This window comes from Acanthopagrus latus, chromosome 21 (assembly GCF_904848185.1).
Source record: "Acanthopagrus latus isolate v.2019 chromosome 21, fAcaLat1.1, whole genome shotgun sequence".
Classification (NCBI taxonomy): domain Eukaryota; kingdom Metazoa; phylum Chordata; class Actinopteri; order Spariformes; family Sparidae; genus Acanthopagrus; species Acanthopagrus latus.
Window position 1 is genome coordinate 16339351 of NC_051059.1, and position 20709 is coordinate 16360059.

Below are 20709 nucleotides of genomic sequence, written 5' to 3' on the forward strand. Positions count from 1 at the left end.
TAATGAGTTTTTGTGCTTGGTCGACTATTTGGGGGCAGCCCTAAAAAACAATGTAAAATCTGGTGGTCAAAAAAATGATATCACGCAACAATAAAAAGGTTTAAATCTCCCCCACTGGGTTTCGTAGCACCAACGTCTGATGAAAAAGTCCTTGAAGAAAAATCTGTTTTCTTGCAGTAATCTTACATTACAGACAGCGGACCACATACAGCCTCAGAGCATCGATACTGAAAGATGCAACACCATCAAATTTGATTCATTTATTCACCATGATCTGCAATATGAACAGCGGTGGCATGTACTTGTCCTCAGCATCAACACATGCAGTCGTAGAAAAACAAGGTGAAATGCTAATGAGTTGTAGATCCATCTGAGATGCATGGAAATGAGAAATATACAAGATGGGATTTACAGAAACATAAAGACCTTCTGCAGTCAACGATTCAGGGTCATGGTTTTCGAGGAAGGTGGTCAAACTACCTTGTTACTGGCTCATACTGATTTCATGATGCAGAGTGATGTAGCACCAAAATGACAATGAGTTATCCATTTAGGATGCCATGATGTACTTTACAAAAGCTTCATAATTTATGCATCCATTGGCATCCTCCTGGTTCTGCATTAGCTGCTCCACCTCGTCCTCCCTCAGCTTCTCACCTGTGAAAGACGCCAGAAGCGCGGTCAACTCAGAATGCTTGGTGACAGCTTTACAAGATCAGTTTTCAGCAGGACTGCTCCACTTACCCAGTGTCGCCAGAACGTGCCTGAGCTCAGCTCCCATGACTGTGCCGTTTCCCTCCTTGTCGAAAACCCTCAGACCCTCCACAAAGTCCTCAAATGTTCCACGGTCTTTGGCCTTGCAAATGTGCTGGTGTATTGGCAGAAACTGGTCAAAGTCAAGCATCTTGGTCTGCATTTCTGTGGAAAATGAGAACAGTATTAATGGTTTTCATTGCACTCTGACTGTGCAATCATTCGGCAAATTGTTTGTGCAAATTGCTCACCCTCAGCTTTTGGCTTTCCAAGGACATGCATGATCTCTGCCTGGGTAGGATTCTGACCCAAAGCCCTGATCAGATCCCCACACTGGGCGTAAGTGATTTTCATCTCGTTGGCTGGTGTCCTATCAAACAGCTGGAAAGCGTCTTTGAAGTCTGTGAACAAAGAGCCGACCAGGTTATTCTTTTTTGACTGCTGTTCAGATCATTGCGATCCAGGGTGGCATGCTATCTTTGAGGAACCATCCTGGCAGATGCTGCAAATTAGTGACGTATAATGGCATCTCTTGGATAAAAGTGCTCCCTCACGGAGTTTTGACCCGTCTCTTGAGTGACATGTGCCTTTGTCTCCTTTCAAAGGGATGGACCTAGATGGATTTGTTTACTGTAATATCCCTGAGCTGTTGAATCATCAGCTGTTGCCGACCATCGCTTGCACATGAATGGAGAGCTCGATCACACAAACCATTCATTCCCTCTATAAATAGCTGTTAGTCCATGCAACACAAAGGACAACTGTGGTGACAACCTTACCCTCAAGTTGCTCTGGGGTGAATTCCAGCTGCAGAGACACAAACAAGGCGGTGAGATGCTGCTGGTCATTCATTGTACATTTCACAAGGCAGCTGATTAAAAAAAAATAGAGAATGACCTGTTTGGAATGACCCCTGACTTTGCCACCATCGTTATCGTGCCATTCCTACGGGTCAAGTTTCGGTCTGCATCTGCTGCGACCACAGTGCATTGTTTACCAGTGACCTTGGGTCTAACACCCTCGTTTTACAGTATGCCTATTGTCTGCTACTGTCAGCTTCATCTGAAGTTATTTTTAGACATAATATGTGGCAAACAATCTTGAGGGACTATAAACACCACCAGGTTTTCACATTCAATTTCAACAGAGTCTGGAATTCAGGAAACAACCCAGTGATCATTCGGTTGTTTTTTAAAAAAAAAAAAAATGCACAACAAATTGCAGATTATGAGAAGGTTAAATAAAGCCCTGTATTTGAATTTAGTGAGATGCACTGATGTGGAACAAATGCTGCTAATTCACCATTTGTTGAGAGACAAATGAATGTATTTTTCTTTTCTCGCTTTTTATGAACACTTTGCTTTATGAAAGGTCAACACATCATATTTATGTGACTGCATATTTCATAAATGACATAGAGGCTAAGGCCCTTCATGTATAGACTTTTCACCAGACAAGGAGATAAGTGTTAAAGCAACTACTGAATCTGACTGACAACTCAGTTTCACAATCTGTATACCAATTTAATGTGTTATTCTAGGTCTATATTTAAATCATCGTTGGATTATCCATCCATCCACAAATGTTGCCTATTTATACTACATGTATATTTTGGACTGCTGTCAGACAGTGGCCCCAGTTTCTGTCTGATGTCTGGATATCTGCAAACCCCGGCCCCTCCAAGAAGCTTTGTAAAAATATTATCCAAACACTTATCTAAGCATGTTTAAAGATGGATGGCGATGGATATAATTATCTATGTTTTTCTTCCTACCGGTTTTTCCACCCCTTTAGCCTCGGAGGAATGGCGCGGGTGGTCTGCTATTCGCAGACATAATGAAAATCATATTTTGTGGCTTTAACCGCGCTCCATTGTAGCATGGCGGCGGCTCACTCAACCAGGAAAACATTTATCCATTGAGAAGGGGCCAAGTCAGCAGAAGAGCTTTCCATGACGTCTGGTATCAGCTAGTTCTGAGCCTCGCCCTGACCGTAGGACACATTTTGTAATACGTGTTTGCAAGTTTAATAAAAAGCCAAAATAAGTATAAGCTTTAAACAAAATGACAGTATATCCATAACCCATTCAACTGGCTGTACAGTCCTGTTTAGCTTGCACTGCCAGGTTTAGGTCACATGGGGTCTCTGATGCTCTTTGAATACAAGCTTGGCTTCTAACCATTGAATTTATTAGTAATAATAAATACAAATGCCAGTAAGCTAACGATTTAAACACAAAGCTATCTGTACTTGCTCCAGCAATTTTTTTCTTTTTTTTTTCAAAGCTTAAAACACTTGAATCTGTGTTCATCAGCCAATTTACAGTTTCTCTGCACTCAAAAAAATCTAATTGCCTAAAACTATCTCTATATGAACAATTTAAATAACTTTTTAAAAAACTTTTTGATTCTAATTAGTGTCAACTTTTACTGAAACATAAACTGTAAATCATTAAAGTTAACTTTACTAAAAAAAAAGTCAATAAACTGATTACAAAGTCAACTATTCAACAAACAAACTGAAGAATTATAAGTCCACTTACTGAAATAATCTGTTTGACCGAATTCTTTAAGTAAGTTCATCATCTGAGAATTCACAGTGTATGTGTATATTCAATTATTACATATAGAGCAATAAGAAACTTCCACATAAAAGTAATGATTTCATATTGTTTTACCTGTTTCCTGTAATAAGTCACACATCTACAATGTACATTTTACAAGTTGTTTTTACTTTGTAAAAAAAAAAGGTGAGGAAACTGATTACCTTAGAAAAAGCAATTAGACTTTAAAATTTAAGGTGTATAAGTTAGTCTACTACTTTAATTTTGAGGTAATCCTATTCCTCCTTTTTTTTTCTTAAGTGAGATCATTTTGTCAGATTTTACAGTGTAGTTTATTGATACAGACACATTGACTCAACATGATAGAAAGACTTTGCATTAAATGTAACCCTTTACACTGAATTTAAATATAATTCGAAAAAGAAAATGACTGTGAATTTACATGAAATAATAGTCTCTGTTTTTTGCCATTATTATCATTATTATCATTATTATTATTATTATTATTATTATTATTATTATTATTAGAGTATACATTTCTCATTGTCATTGTTGTCTTTGTTGCGTTTTACCGTCACTGATGTGGGGTCAAACTCCGGGGTCTTGGGGCGCTCGGGCTCCGGGGGTTTGGGGGCCGGTGCTGCTGCAGGTTTGGGCTCTTCCTTCTTCTTCGGGGCCATCGCTAGAAGCTCTCAGGAAACAATGGGGAGGATTGACACAGCACACTGCGGGTGGAGGGGTCCCATTAGAGGCTGGGTCCCTTTATCCGCTGTCCCCAGGTGCCATCTCCACCCCCCTTTCCATGCTCAACCACACTGCCAACAATAGGGGGAAGACTATAAAAGGATATGCCTTTGTGCTTCTATTTAAGACAAAGGGTGTTGTGTGTGTACGTGTGTGTGTGTGTGTGTGTGTGTGTGTGCGTGTGTGATGCAAATGATGCAAAACTATATTGGATGAGATCCCGGGCCTGGAACCTTCTGCTAACCAGGCTATTTCTACCAACACAAATGTGACCTTGTGTAATCTTCTTTATCTTGCACTGCTGACCTTGTTCAGTGAAGTGCCGTGGTTATTAGAGAGGAGGGGAGGAAGAAAATGATGATTGCAGGACAAGAGGAGGGTAAAATTGTTTGAATTACAATGGCACAAAGCTGTGATGAATGCCCAGCAATTACCCCTTGATTAGTATTCAAATTGCAACCAGTGAGACAACATAATTCACAGTGTAGGGCACACAATGTGCAGGGACAAGCCTTTGTGGTTTATTTGGTCCGATCAGATGGATTTGCGGGGAATTAAAGTTAAATCCACCTCAAACAAGGATTCACAGTTTGTTGTGTCCGCCTGGGGCAGTTGCGTGTGAACAAGCCTCTCTGAGAGCGTCAGGGAACACAGAAGTCAAGAAAAGTAATCCGATATGACACTAAGTGCCATTTTATGAAGCTGGCATTCGCACTCGGATGGAGACAGAGTTCGCGGACAGACTGGCAGCCGGGTTGATGTTTCTGGTGATTGCATTGTTTGAAAAATACACATCACACGCGTGACATTCAGTTACTTTGCAGAACAATTAAGAATTGAGCACTGCCCACAGGTCACGTTTGACACTAATATCAAGTCATAGTTCAGTGACAAAGATCATTTCAAAGGCTTTCTAAATGCCCTTTTACAATAACATTACAATCACAAGTGTTACACTGCATCCACACTCTATCCTGTCCCTATAAAAGCTATAAAAAGCTCACACTCACATGAGATCACATCTGAGATGCTTCCATCTATAAACCAAAAAGACTTCTTTGGGCACAAGATGATAGAGGCAAATTAATACGGGGCAGCTGTCCTGGTGTTTCAATACATTTTTGTTTAGTTTCACTTTCACTTATAGCTTTTTATCCTTGCTGTTGTTGTGTTTTTATTTGAGTGTTTGTGTGATTCATAACGTCTGTGTGAGGCTGTGTCACAAATAAACTAAAAATATCTTGAACTGAATATTCTTGCAATTAATCAAAGAATGTCTAAGTCTAGACTAAGCATCCCAAGTGCTTTGGGGGTGGGGGGTGGGGGGTAACAATGAAACATGATATGTAGGGGTGACTGGGATTATTGGGCACACTTTCACTCATGGCGTACCATGTGTCAGAAAGTTCTAACCAGCTGCAATGAAAGGTTAGGTCTCAGCTAGAAAGATCTCTATATAAAATGAGTTGATTCATGCATTAGGTGCGTTAACTTGTTAAATATAAAATATGCATTCAAATGAAAACATTAAAAAAAAAAAAAAAAAAACAACAACCAGACATTTGATCGATCAAGGAAGTCAACTGACGAGACTAAACATAAGAATAACAATTTCCATTTCCATACATCTGCAAACCTTATTTCTGTCTGGGTCACTTCAGGCAGACTGTCTTTGGTGGTAAAGACAGCGCCCATCATCCTGCACGACTTCAAAGAAATTACTTTTCTCCCTCAGATGTAAGTTTCCTCTGAGGACAGCAATGTAAACATCATTGCCCGGAAAAGACAGATGGTTTGAAAGAGGAATAAAAGAATCCGTCTACGTCAAACTGGAATGACCGCCGTTGAACAGAGGAGGTGGCCTGTGACATCACTTATCACCCACCTACAATGCAGTACTGAGTTTTCTTCCCAGACAGCTTAACAACCATTCACACCTGCGTTCACCTAGCCTTAGCAACCCTCATGTAGGCCGGTCGGGTCGACGGCTGAAAGTTAGAATTCACATGTGTCCTTAACAAAAAGCCTTCAACTCCCCTTCAGTTACTTCAGAACTCAAGAAGCCTCTCAGACTTGGAAGTGAAAGGTCTTCGTGAAATTGAAAAATGTCCAGTTGCCTATGGTATATAGCGCTATATAACTGAGTTCAACTTCTGCACATCTTTGGATCAGCAGGTGCATACAAGAATACCAAGGCAAAATAAGGACAAAAAACACTGGATGAGATAACCTGACGAACGTATTGCAATTCATTCTGTTATGTTACCTCCACCAATGACAGCGGGTGACTTACAGATATTTTTCACATAGCTGATGAGTGCATGTCAAAAAAGCAAATATCCAGATGTCACATGTTAGTGTCTGTGACATTCAAACTACCGGAGAAGAGCCTTGAGCCTACCAACCCCTGTTGCCAACCAACCCGAGTCTCCACGTGGGAGTCTCTTAGTGTTACCAAGGCCTGAGTCAGTTGGTCGACAGCCGTCCTGCATGACTTAAAAGGTTTGTTTGACAGATACTGTAGTTAAAGGCTGACAGTGTGGGGGCTGGAGCGTGAGGTACAATCCAGCATGGATCGAAAAGGACATTTTGATTCGTGGGCTCTGGGAGCTGCCATCTATTTTGAAATTGTATCTCTTGGCATATAAACAATATAATACAACTCATCCAAGTGAAAGCCCCCCCCAAAAAGGAATAAATGTTTGCAAACTAAGAGAGCACACCAAGATAAACTTGAGTGTCTGGCGCTCATCAAAAGCTAATAATAATACGAGGTCCTTCTTGTATATATCACCGTTAATTTTGATTGAATAAACTATTTCTTTCTCTCTACAGATCATCTGTAACCGCACAGACTTCACTACATCCCTTTGCCTTCGCACTGACAGATGTTACTTGACAGCTGCTCTGAGCTTGTATTTCAAGTTTGGCGTCCCACCCCATCTCATGTGACAAAAGTGACCAATCAAGGCCGGTGGTGGCAAATGCCCAGTTTGGATGAATCCGTTGTCGCCATCGCCTGTTGAGCTTTCAGTGCTGCGCCACACACCTCCCTCTTGTGTCATCCATTTGCCCTTTAAAATCCAGATAATTTCAAAGGAGTTTTGAGATTTAACTGGTTTAAGTCAGCGAATAGAATGGGCAATTGCCAAAACCAATAACTTGAGCCTGCACAGGATGATTTACTCAGAGTTGATAACTCAGTTGTCACGCATGACTAACACCAAGTCAAACACACGTCATTATGAACTTCAATCATCATTCATGGGGATAATAATGAACTTTGAACCGAGATCATCATTATGACCTGTCAGTAGTAATTTGCAAAAACAAAACATAGCATGGCCTGTTTATGATCTTAGCTGACTTTAATTTATAACAGCAGATTTGACTACAGAGCACACCTAAACCATGTCCAGGAATCAAGAGAATCTCATGCATTAATTGTAATTAAGAGAAATACGCACAGAAAGAACGAAAGAAATAATTGGGCTCGCTCTGCTCCTCTTGCCCAGGCTCACTGTTGCCTAGAAGGGATGGGACAGCAGAGCATAAAATAATCACCAGATTAGTGTGTGCTGGAGAAATAATAAGTCACGGCTGCAGTTTGTTCCTCATTATTTTCAAACAGCACATGACCAGAGTTGTCAGCGTTTGGCTGGAGCTAACCTACATAGAGACACAGACGGAAACTGTGTGTGTCAGTCCGAGTATAAATGGATTCAGCCCTGCGTAGAGGCCAGCGCCAGCCCCCTTCCACATCCCGCCAGGTGATTGCCATTGACACGCCGCAGCAACAATTCACAACATGACCAGCCGCATAGACTGGAGCTCTTAAAACATCCAAGACCTGTGCAGTTTGCTATTTTGGAGTTAGTCTGTTGTCCCGCTGGCATGTGCCCTGGAAAGCCTCCAATTTGACTACAATGCTACTTGCTACTTGGACCAATTGGACGACCTTCAGTGCAGCTGTAGCCTCTGCTGTACGCTACTTTAACAACCTAAACGAAAGGAGGGTTGAATAATCAAAGTGGCAGTGCAATTCAGATTGGCAGCTGAAACAATATTACTTTTTGCTCATCAAGAGGAGATCTGCAGCTGAAAGATGAAACACCAAGGAGTTCAAATCAGTAACGATGTGTCACTATCGTACTGTGAGGTGATATATGTCCCCCTGCTGTGCTGTAATGGTGGCCACGTGTGAAATCCAGTTATAGATGTTACAGAAAACCCTACTTTCACAAAGAAGAGGTACGATGATGTTAAAAGTGAAGCAATCAAAAAAATTGACTGCAGTGGCCTGGAGCCAATCCCAGCCTTGTCTCAGGGGAAGGGCAGAGTACTCCCTGGACAAGTCGCCAGCTCGTCGCAGGGCCCTCACTGATGAGCAATGTGGGGTTCAGTATCTTGCTCAAGGAGATACAGCTGCCCCTGACAGGAAAAGGTTCAGGTTAAATCACTCATTCAATAGTTTTAGGTCCAGTGTGAAGGATTTATGGGGATCTGTTGGAAGAAATGGAATATAATAGTCATAATAATGTTTTCATTGGTGTCCCCTGACACTAAAAACTGTTATGTTGTTATCTTAGAATGAGCCCTTTATATCTAAAGACTGAGCGGCGGCCCTCTTCCACGGTGTCCACCATGTTGCCCCACCAGGTTTCTGCAGTTGCCCACAAAAGACAAATCAAACATCGGCTCTAGAGAGGGAATTTCATTTATTCTAATTTATATGCAGCCTTAATGGAGGGTTAGAAGAGCTGCCCAGTTGCCATGATGAAATATTTGCAGATTTGTCATGAGCAATGTCATAGGCCATGTATCGTGTTGACATCCCCACAAAACATGTAATTCGCCCTCACGTTACATATTTATAACTTGATTTCCCGGGGATCGTGGAGTTTCAGGTGACAAGGCTGCCATGCCTGCGGCGACAGTCTGCACTTTAATATTTGTAAGTTTGAAACCACTGGATATATTTGACGAGGGACCAGATTCTCTGACTAATTTCAAGTCTTGTGTTTGTGACTAGAAGTTTGGACATCTGCAGCCATGCTTGTGCCGACAAATCTGGGTGTTTTTAATTGAGATCTTACAATGATTGAAAAAATGCTGCGACAGTGCCCTTTTTAGCACACTGGCACCCCACCACATATATGTTGTACCTCTTTTTTCCCCCTTGCCTCTCAAACATCCTGAATGCACCATCGTTTTAAGCCAAAACTCCTTTCCTCGCCCCAACCGACTGTACATTGTGTCTAAAGCAAAGCAGACCATGAGCAGAGTGTTTTGACAAGAGCCAGCATTAATTCTGACAACTGACTTGAGTAGAGTTTTGTTAAATTGACAACAATCTACATCCTCACTTCTAGATGCCACTGACTCCTACACGCTGCTCCTTTAATGTTGAATATGAACTCTGATTTAACTCCAATGCTTTAATGCATTATTCATGTGAAAATTATGTTAAGTGTTCAATGCTAAATCTATTTGCGCATGTGGACTTTAATTTGGGGTAACAGAGTTTTTCTTATTTGACATAAAAGCATGTTAGTATAATTCAAAGGTCACAATTCTGTGAGTGGACATATTTTACATTATGTAATACAAGTTCCATTTACATGTGATGACGTAGATTACAAGACTGCCTTTTTCAACAATTATTCAAACACAGAAACAGTCCTAGCTTTCGTTTTGGTCCATTAGAAGTGATCAGCCATCACACTATGTGAGAAGCATCGTTGATGCATCAGTTGAATACCAATTTAAAATCAAATAAACATGAGATCTTGCAGTGCAATATGCGAAAAAATATCCAGTTGTTCAAAACAAAACACGTACAACTAATATAAATTCAAATACATGATTAAAAAATGTGCGTCATCTAATTGCCATTTTGTGTGTTTCATAAAAAATGGGTATTGTTTACCTCTGTTTTCCTCTAGCTCTGACTTGAACCAAGCATCTTAAGCATCAGAAGAGGCTAATATCTTAGAGGTGATATTATATAACCTTTTCTCCATGTATCAACAGATCTGTCAATCAATTTGAAAATGGTAGCGATTACCTATCTTGCAGCAACCCTTTTATTTATATTTGGATTGCTTTAAATTGCAGTATGTAAGTGCATGCTGTGCTCTATTACTGCATTAACAGCCTGAAACTCCCCTATGGCTCCAGAGCTACAGGGACACAGTGATCATTTACCAGCTCTCAGGATAAAGTGTGTCCAAGCCAATGCTAACACAAATAAGGTGGTTAATACACCAGCTGGATTCCTGCTCGATGTGACGTGTTCATTATCAAGGCGGTCAGTGAAGTTAGCAAGCATGTAATTAATCTGTCCCCTGTCCGACCGGGACCTTATGTGGTATCCAGTTCAGTGTGTAGAGGCAGTGAGAGTGCCAGTCTATACAGGCCTCACTCCAACATAGACTGCTGCCATGTTGTTTGGCAGAAATTTGTATTTAGTAAAGACCATATAAACGCTGTTATTTTAGGGACACGCAGCAGGATCGCCATTAAAAACGTTTTTCTATCAAACATTTCGGCCTTGATAAACAACTTTATGCTGTTCCTGTTTGTGTGTGAGAGTTGCAAAAGGACAACATAAAACTGACTGCAGTTTTAACCTGACCTTTTACAGGAGACCTCTTGTGCTTCTTCTGCTTTTTCCTTCCCTTTTGTATATACGCTGTCTTGTGCATGTAAAAGATCTTGAAAGTTAAAAAGGCCACCAACAGAAGCTCCCCTCTCCCACGGAAAGCGCTGCACCTGATACACCTTTTCAGCAGCCCCGCCTTTAATTCTGTGATGTTGTGACATCATGCCACATCACCATGTCACACATTTGCATAGTTTCTTCCAGGTGGCAAGTTCGATATGCAAGAATTGATTTAGCAAAGCTGCTCTGTTGTTGTTGTTAGTAGTGCTGGCTCAGGCATGTGTGAGCTGACCAATTGGGTGCAGATTGGGTGTTTGAGAGGGTGGCCTTAAAGAGACACAAGCTAGAGGTTTGAATGTGTCAGACAGCAGGGGTAGTATGAGAAAACTGAGAAAACAGTTTTTTGCACTTATACATCTAAATCTCCTCTAGTAGTGACCCAAAACACAATTAGGAACCATTCTTTCACAATCAATTAAACACCTCAAATGTCAACATATATTAAGTCCATACAAGAAAGATTACAGTCTGAACTAGTGACTGGGCTGTAACGAAGCTTTAAAAAAGTGGCTCATGCAATCTTCACTAGTTTGTAATTTTCATATTTTTATTCTCCATAAAGTTATAAGATAGTCGACTGAGCAATTGCAACCCTTGAGCGCATCGCTTATAATAGATTGTGGTATATCTTTATTTATCAGCCTAAAAGTAGTCATTTTAAATATATTATGTCTACTAATGTTGCCATCAAAATACCAGCCATGTGTAAATTTTGACTATATAAGGCAAAATCACAGAAAAATCTGTCCACAGTTGCTAAGAAGTCTTCACATTTGGACATAAAGACTCTAAAAATCATCTTGTGAAATACCCATCATCTGTAAGGTTTTAACTGAATTAAAAGCAGAAATTTTCCGAAGTTTTATAAAACTCAAACAGAGACATAAAAATACTGGCAGCATGTTCTCGAATGCCTCAGTGGTAGCTCAAGCCATGAATGGGCTGGAGCATTACTTATTCAGATGCAGGCTGACAGTCTACAAGCCAAAATTGCAACCCGTCTGCATCTGTGCTGTCACCAACTATTGAGCCAGCAGCTGAGCCACAGCACCCTCCTTTGGTCACAGGGTAACTACCTTGGACCGAAAACTCAAAAGTAAATCTTCTTTTTAATTCATACTTGATTCTACACTTATCTTACCTTATCCACATTTTCTTTCCTGGATCTTTTCCCGTCAAATATTGTTGAGGTCATTTGCACATTTGGATGCAACCGCAATTGATCATTCTGACACCTCCAATATAACCTTGTATTAAAGTATCATCACATTTGATTGATGACGCATCACGTTCAGTTGATTTAAACCCCATTCTCCCTGTTCTGCCACTTTCTTCCATGTCCCCTACTGCCCTTTTCTATTGGAAGAGACACAAGACATACATGTTGAATTGATCCTCATGTGGCCATTCAGTAGAGCAGTGGGCAGGCAGTCTCTCCACAGCAGCCAGTGACCAGAACGCCCTTGCTTCAACAGTATTAACCACCAAGTCACTATTGATAAGTGTTTGTTTTTTCTGAAAATGCACTTGGTGGTGAGCTCCACAGTCCACGAACAGCATCACAAGCAGCCCTCTCACCTCCCCACTGCCTCTATGTGTGTGTGTGTGTGTGTGTGTGTGTGTGTGAGGGGGGGCATTTGGGTCCTAAAATATAACCTCACCCTAACACCTGCAGGATGTGCAGGACCAGCTGTACATAATTCATGCTGCCTCAGGACCTTTGATGGATTAATGAATACCTGGAGATCTGAGATCAACTGGACTCACCCCAAAAAAGTTCTAATTTAATTCTTCACTGGCGTCGATCAAAGCACCAACTTTTCTTTTCATTGAAATGCACAATTGATTTATTGTCCAAAAAGTGTCAGAACACCTAGCTCAATGTTCTTTTCATGTTTGTTATGCAACTTTGCTCAGCAGTCCAATACATACAATGGGTAAAAAAAAAATTTAATTAAAAGGCCATGAAAGCTCATTCTTGACCATGGAAACTGTAGCTGACTGATATTCCTAGTCGGGCCTCCAAAGTTTCAGAACACTAAATTACCTCAAGACACTTTTTTTTTTACCAACTGCTGTGACCTTTAAACCTGAAATTTTAAGCCAAAATAGACAAGAAAGTGTTTGATGAACATTGTCAAAATGATGAAGGCAGTGTGACATGACTGAGAGCTCAAGAACAGCTGCTAAATGGACCATGAGGTGAGACTGCTTGTCAGCCACACTCTTTTTTTCCCGCTTGCTTGACTTTTACATGAGTTACACTCTCCCCCAGCTTTGTTTGTGTATCTGCATTTTTGCTCTACCAACACTGTCGTATTGCAAAACACTGTGGTTACTTAGGAATTTGTTGGACACTGTTGGACATTGTTGACTGTCAAACATTACAACACATTTTGTACTTTGTGTCTGTGTGCTGCGGCTGTTTTCGCTGCTTTCTGTATTTTGAGTTTTAATGTAATTGTTCATTTCAGAACAATTGGGCCCAATCCCACTTCCAGTTTTTACATCTACCCTCTGCTTTCGAGTGCCTCCTTGCCCCTCAGAACAGAGTATAGTTAGAGGGTGAACTCTCCTATGAAATGGGACAACCCTCCCAAAGCCTCATACATCATCAGTAGTCATCAGTGTCGTCTGTGTAAACAAATTTGACCAGACAGCTTTGGTGAGTTGTCTTGCATAACTGTGGCAATCCTGGTATGATCACGATGTCCTCATTTGTCTGATGGAGATAGAAAGTCACGGACGTGTGCAATTTGCTATCGATCAGGTCATAAAATTTAAAAAAAACACTGTTTCATTACCTGGCCGCTAGGTGGAGGAAATGGGCAAAAACACTTCATGTACAAGTACCTATGAAGCAAGACGTGAAAGGTATCATTTTTTATGAATCATGAAACATTAGTGAAGAATCATCACAAAGATAACATAATGTACTGGTTTCACCAGGCTGTAGCTGGATGTCACAGCTAATCACCTGTCACGGAGGGCTCGAGCTAATCTCAGCTGACACTGGGCGAGTGGCAGGAGAAGTACCCTGGATAAATTACCAGTTCATCACTAGGCTGACATAAAGGGACCGTTTTAACCCTAGCTCTTTCTGAGCGGATGTGGGGTCTGCAAACTGCGGAGAACAGTTGCAACACCGCACAGAAAGGTCTCTAACCCTCTTGCTGTAGGACCTTGATGTTTATTTCTAACCCCTAACCCTAACCCTAACCGAGAGTCCTTCTCAGTCCCACCATCAACTCGATTTCATGCCAAAACTTCAACCAAAAAGGTTTTCTTGGCATAACCAAATTTTGAGCATACGAGCAGAGTGTGTTTTGCTGTTACGCTGCAATGGCCATGTGGCTATGTTGTTTTGGTAACAATGATATTGATGTGTCATTTTAACAATCGCCTGTCAGGTAATTAAAGGGTGACGATAAGTTAATATTAGAGAACCGGTACCTAACCATCGTTAGCTTGCTAGATAACCACTGAGAAAATTTGCAAAACAAGCAGTACTAGAAATTGTTTCATGCTTGATATAAAGTAAAAGACCCAAATACATTGAAACAATAGATAGTTCTCATAACTCTCAGTTTGAATCATGCCTCTGAAATGGACCAAATAGCCCCAACACTTTACCCAACACCTCTGTCCTAACAAGAAACAAGATGCCCGACCCCTTGATGTAGCCACACTAAACCGAGGGTAGGTCCAAGGGGTGTGCTGGGATTGGGCCCTTGCTTGATATCTACAGTGAGTCAGATTCTTACTGAGCATCCTTTGCGTGGAGCCTTGTTTGGCTTTTTATAAGGTTGACGATAACAAAATGTGACATTTAACTACAGTGGGTGGCTTGCATTTCTGGCTTCCAAACTCCAAGTGGGGGAGAAAAAAAACCTACAGGTATTTGTGTCAGTTTCAGGTCAACACAATGTGTCAGGGACCTACTGATAATATAGAAGGGAGGTCAGGGAATGTCATCAGTTAACTCACACTGCCTTATGTTTGGGGCGCATACATTTGACCAAAATGGCCTCAATGTGAATGACAATGAAACACCCTCCACTCCGCAGTGTGTGCTTGTGATCAAGATGTCAGGGACAAAGTTTCTCTGACCAGTTTTGTTCCTTTAATCTATTTCTGGGGTATACCTTAGGGGGACCTGAGTGGGTGAGCTGTCAACACAACAAGAGTCGCTTCAGAGAGGATGAGCTGACCCTGATCCAACTGGAAATAGATTCTTGTCCGAGATATCACCAATTGTTTTGAGGCAAAGGAAAAAAGGAAGCGACGGGGAAGAAGTCATTCCAGTTCCAATCCCAAGCGCTTTTTCGGGGGATGCAGCAGGGTTATGTGAAATTTTTCAGTTCCATCAACATGATAAAATCTTCAGCCATCAACTGTGTTTTTCTGCTTGTAACTTATTCACATGCAGATTAAATACGCAAGTGCAGTTTTTCAACACTGTGAGAATAGGTGATAGTATGGGTGAAAACATTATAACATTGTAACAACATACATGTGGAAGAGATCAAGCTGAATGTATAAATAGAAATCTCACATTGGGAGTCGTGCTTGCCACATGAAACCATAAGGATAGTGCAAAAACCTGTGCACATATGAAAGCCATCATGTCTCCTCATGTGCTTTGAATTTATGATGTTTTTTTTTAGTTTTTTTTTTTTTACTGGACTTTTGAGAAATGTGTCTCACAGGTATAGGGTTTCAATGTCCGAGATTCATGTAGATATTTTCGTGTGCATTAATGTATATTGCTTCTCCCTCCTCAATGAATATGTCACTTACCTTAAAATGAGTAAATAAAGAAAATTAATAGAGAGAGCCCATTGGATGGAAATGAAACGCCAGTTAATGGAATGGAAATGCAATGATAAGACAATGTGGGATCTGTTCTCTCTTGCAGCCTTTATTTCCGGGGTGAACATGTGTCCAACTTTCTGGATAACTACAGTTTTCTCACTTTCCCCTTAGAGCAGTTTTACAGACACTGACATTGGACTCCAATCATTCAACTGATATAAATGCACAAAAAGTGGCAGGGCACCTACAAATGGTCTCGCTATTGAGTGACCCTGCAGCCAGGAGGGCGGCCTGCCAAGCTTGCTCGAGGAAAATGACAACATCATTTTATATACTTAGCTTCTGCAAATGGCTCAGTAAAATCACACCTCCCGCAACCGCAGAGATGCTTAATATTTGTCACATGCGTAGTGAGCCATCAGTTGTTTTGCTGCCTGCAATGGATGACATTTGCAGAGCAAAGGAGGTGGATATTAATCATTCCAGATGGATGTCAAAGATCAAAAGATTTCCATAGCGAGGGGTGAGTACCATAAGCATGCAAAGTGACATGGAGATACAGTGCCTGGCTTAAAGGCACACTTAACCTTTCAGAAAGAGCGTTTCTAAACAAAAGCATGTTCTGCATTTTTATAGAGAGTACAGATAGAAAAAGAGCGACCTTGACGAATTCGTATTGAAGTGGAAATTATGAATATGTCATGAACACGGTCTCCTCTGCTAATCTTCCACAGCTTACAGTATTTCTGAGTTTCCCATGGAGACGCAGTGGGGGGCAAATCATCTGCATGGAGGATGAGCAGACGTACAGGTCATGTGCCTTATTCCTGGCTGTTTGTTTACGACAGCTTTCATATTGTTCATTTTCTATCACCCCGGAAAATACGTCAGGATGGGAAAGAAGCCCGGGTTGATAAAGGTTGAGGATTCTGTCACAGTAGCACTGGGACCTCGAAAAATATGACTGCACTGAGTTTAAAAAAAGGGACAATAAAAAGGGAAGTGGAAAAACAGAACAACATGATAATATTCTGAGTACCGTACAAACATGTGTGCGTTTCATAGTCTACAGATTGTTCAAGCACACGTCTGTGAAGCAGGTGCTGCTGTCATATTGGTCCTGAATGTTTGCCATGCGTTTGTTATTAATCATTATGGTTTCTTTTTCTGCTTCTGTCTTTGATTCGCTGACCGATGCAACAAGTTCATGCTACAACATAAGATAACAAATTGCTTCAGTTGTTTTTACCTTCAGTAAGTGACAGAATGATTACAGCATGAATCTATCTATCTATAGTCTATCTATAGTCTCCATGAAACTTTCATCATTCAAATTCAAATCTAATTTGAATCCAGGGCCAGATTTGGGACCGGCACTCCCACACACGTCCTCAGTGTAATGCATCGTGTACCCTTAAAATTAGATTTAAACTCTATAAGACCAGTTCTTAGGTTTAAATATTGTTACCGGGGTTGCCTTGAAGGTCCAGTGTGGGCAAGGCGCCCTTGCTTGGTCAACCTGGCAAAATATTAAAAATGTTTGAAAGGCATCTTTTCACACTTTGCACGCGCACAAAAATCAGACTCACAAAGTGAAAACTCTACGAGCTGACAGAAGGTCGTGGCTGTCAATCATTGACTGCATATTTGGATAAATTGCTCCAGTTTGATAAAAGATTTTCAAATCAGCTTTAATAGATTTATTCCAGAGCTTTCAACTTCAACTAATCAATACACATTTTATAAGTGTTAGTATCGAGTAATGGGGATTTGTCGACAATCCAAACTTCTCATATGAAGACATCTTTTGTATTATTGCAACTTTTACTTTGTTTTCAACGATCATCCTCTGTGTGGGTGTCCACAGGAGGAGCTCTCTGTGAAACAATTATTCTGCTTTTGCATCTGTTTACATACTTGTGAATGCCATAGGGGGATTTGGCTATCAATATTTCAGTGGCTATCCACTGTTCAGAATGAGGGGCACATCTCTCGCAGTGTGCTGCATACTAAAAATGCACATGCAATGAGTATAGGCCAGTTAAAATTTGATTGAGTGTCATGTGGTGACACCGTCAAAAACATGAGATTCCACATGAGGGTAAATGACACTCCAGTGGAGAGTTCCCTTTGTGCCAAGTCTCCACTCTCTGTGTGGCAGTAGCATCTGGCAGTGAATGACTGTGTTGCTGAAACATTATTCTCGCGGGTGGATAATGCATGTTGTCTCAGTCCACAATGGCAGTCCATCACTACCGTTCAACAGTGGGAGCTCTGACACCAAATCTATTTCCAGTGTTTGCTTACTGCTCGGTGTCTGCACAGCGGCAGAGTGAGGTGATTACTGAATTACACAATTATTCCACTATCAAAGCTGTGGCCCTGCCGGTTTAATAGGTGGAACATTTCACTCATATTGCCACAGTTAAGTGCTTGTTCACTGCCGAGACCACACATGCAAAAACCGTATCGTACCCTGAGCTGTTGGAGTACAATAGCTGCTAGAGCGAGCAGCTCTGGTTATATACAATACTGTTTGCGTTGTCCCTGTTTGCCCACAAACAGGCGCTATTTTAAACAGCAGAAATCATTAAGAGCACGCTTCTGCGGTTTCTATAAAAAAACGCACATCGGTTCTGTTTGGGGGCTCAGAGACTCCAACTGTGAAAAATGGATTTCCACATGCTCTGATTGGTGTGACAGTACTTTTTATGCTGCATTCACTGGTTGTAATCAAAATGAAAACAATCTTGCACTTCAAATTCTTACTCCAGCTGAAGAAGAAGTGTTTCCAGGACATGACATAATTGGGATGCTGATACTACTGCATAACTGTTGTGGCTTGTCCGTGTGTTTTTAGCTTTAACTGTCCATACTGTGAGGTTGAGTTAAGTGTGTCAGGCCTCTCAAAGGTCACAAGATAAACCATCTGGGTTGCGACACGGTCAACAGTCAGAGGGAAAGGGGAAAACAAAGTTCCAATACACTAACTTGTTGGGGCTTCTGTGTTATCTGAGCAGTTTTTTTTTTAATATTGAAGTGACCTTAAAACATTTGCATCAAAATCATTTTGATGCTACGGTGTCTTGTAACTGGGTGAGTGTTGTCTCTGTCTCAGCCGCTCCACCGCAGTATCACTTGTTTGTGCAGTATGTAACTTCAGTGAGACGGGTGGATCACAGCATTACATACATGTTTACCTCAACATACAAGTTTTTCAGCACACAACATTGTTAATCACTGTGTTGTGGTGACCGTGGGATGCATTGAGTGGAACGAGGGATTAATCTGCTGATCGCAGCAGCTTAGTTTTTAACAGCTCTGTCCACCACTTCACTTCATCTTAAACTGCCATTATGTGCAAAGATACTAAAGACAGCGTATTTGCAATTCAGCCCGTGTTTACAGGCAAAGCAATCCTGGAAGTGTGCAAGAGGCCGCATGGAGACAATTAAAGGTGCTGAAGTGATGTGAATACAAAGCATGTACGTCTAATTGTTAAAGTGAAACTCTCGCCAAAAAGCAACCTAGGCTTTATTTGTGAATGTTTATGAGTCAAACCTTCGTGTAAAGCATAATTATGACGAAAGAGGCACTTTTAAGGTTTACCGTAGTTTTGTTTTTGGGCAAGCTAATTTTCAATGGAGTGCTTTTACGCCAGCATCAAAATTGCTACTATCAAAACACTAAGAAGGCTCGACACAACATGAAACTTTGCTCGTAGTATCACCAGGGTCTCTACACATGAACACGGGCATTGAGAACATTATTTGTGTACACAGAGTTCACTAAAAAGAAAGTTTTTGAACAACTCACCTTAGCAGTTGCTTGTTCCGCTCGCCACCGTCATGGCAGACAAAAAGTGTCGATCCCCGAGTGCAACCTAATAGGAAAGCTTGAGGGGCGGTGCACCATTACTCTCCTGCCTGTTAGGTCGCACTCAGGGATCGACTCTTTTTGTCTGGCATGACGGCAGCGCGCCGAAGATCCATCTGCTAACATGAGTTGTTCAAAAACCTTCTTTTTGTAAACACTGTGCACACAAACAATGTTCTCAATGCTCGTGTTCATGTCTAGGGACCCTGGTGATGCTATGAGCAAAGTTTCATGCTGTGTCGAGCCTTCTTAGTGTTTTTAAAATAGCGATTTTGATGCTAGCGTAAGAGTGCCCCAGCACGCCACTGAATATTAGCCTGCCCGAAAAGGGCCTCTTTAGTTGTAATTATGCATTTACAAAAATGTTTGACTCATATACATTCACAAATAAGGCCTAGGTTGCTTTTTGATGAGAGTTTCACTTTGAACCCCTAGGACTTGTATTTACAACTGTGGTGTTGCACCTGTTGGGGGCACCAAATAGCAAAAATAGCCAAATACTTCATAGCGTTGATTTAGGCCAAAACCTTCACTGTTGCTAGTAATTTTAAAGTGTTAGGCCACCCAGACTGAAGAGCTCGACTGCAGTGTTTCCCACACGTGAATTTATTTGTGGCACTCCGCCACAATATCAACATTAGCTGCCACATATTGATTTTCTATTTTCAGAGCTGTGCATTCCGTTCTCACTCACTCAGGACTCGACCCTTCAGTGGATAGCATGATGTTATATACTCTGATACAGTGGATGACGCTGTGGTTTTTAGTCCGCCGGTAAAACCAATAAGGAAGAGGAGGGAAACTGTTTAAGCTGGCCATTGGCCTGACGGTAATTATCTCTGCAAAGAAGATGGCTGGCCACATTGTCAAGATCAAGCCACCACAAAGAGTGCCAGGCCTTGAAGACAGTTTTTGTTATGGCAAAGCCGTGTAGTTACATCATCATGTGATCCACTAGGGACTTTTTCCCAAATGCTAACATTGTGAAAGATGTAGCTTTAACAGGGTAATAAAAGCTTCACAACCTCTGCGAAATGATTCGTTTTACCATCAGAATTTGGGCAGTTCGTTCCAATAAAATTCAGAGAGTCTAGAAGAGGTGCCCAATTACCTTTTATCCTCATCCAATTTAGCTCTGCGATACACTGGAAGTTAGCTTTCTCGGTCAGTGGAAGTCTCGAGTGTGCATGCTCTGTGGCACCCCAGCTGGACAGCCACCACCACAATTAAAATC

At 41.3% G+C, this 20709-nt stretch overlaps 1 protein-coding gene across 2 annotated transcripts; it reads right to left on the reverse strand.

Moving 5' to 3' along the window:
- Positions 1-245: 245 nt before the first annotated feature.
- On the reverse strand, positions 246-5154 carry myl13 (myosin, light chain 13). Of its 2 annotated transcripts, none has more exons than XM_037084098.1 (6): positions 5071-5154; positions 3889-4131; positions 1533-1560; positions 1005-1154; positions 745-918; positions 246-657 (listed from the first exon to the last, which is right to left on the reverse strand). In XM_037084098.1, the coding sequence occupies exons 2-6, from the start codon at positions 3994-3996 to the stop codon at positions 551-553; spliced, it is 567 nt and encodes a 188-aa protein (XP_036939993.1). In that variant the 5' UTR covers positions 3997-4131; positions 5071-5154; the 3' UTR covers positions 246-550. The 2 variants fall into 2 exon arrangements, with proteins under 2 accessions (XP_036939993.1, XP_036939994.1); XM_037084099.1 differs by having other exon boundaries at positions 3889-4041; positions 5071-5141.
- Between the last annotated feature and the right edge of the window lie 15555 nt (positions 5155-20709).

Excerpts from the sequence above, each read along its gene's own strand:
- myl13 (XM_037084098.1), bottom strand. The coding sequence starts at position 3,996 with ATGGCCCCGAAGAAGAAGGAAGAGCCCAAACCTGCAGCAGCACCGGCC. Across the intron at positions 1,561-3,888 it reads TTGACCCCACATCAGTGACG|CTGGAATTCACCCCAGAGCA; the intron begins GTAAAACGCAAC and ends GTGTCTCTGCAG. Across the intron at positions 658-744 it reads GCACGTTCTGGCGACACTGG|GTGAGAAGCTGAGGGAGGAC; the intron begins GTAAGTGGAGCA and ends CGTCTTTCACAG.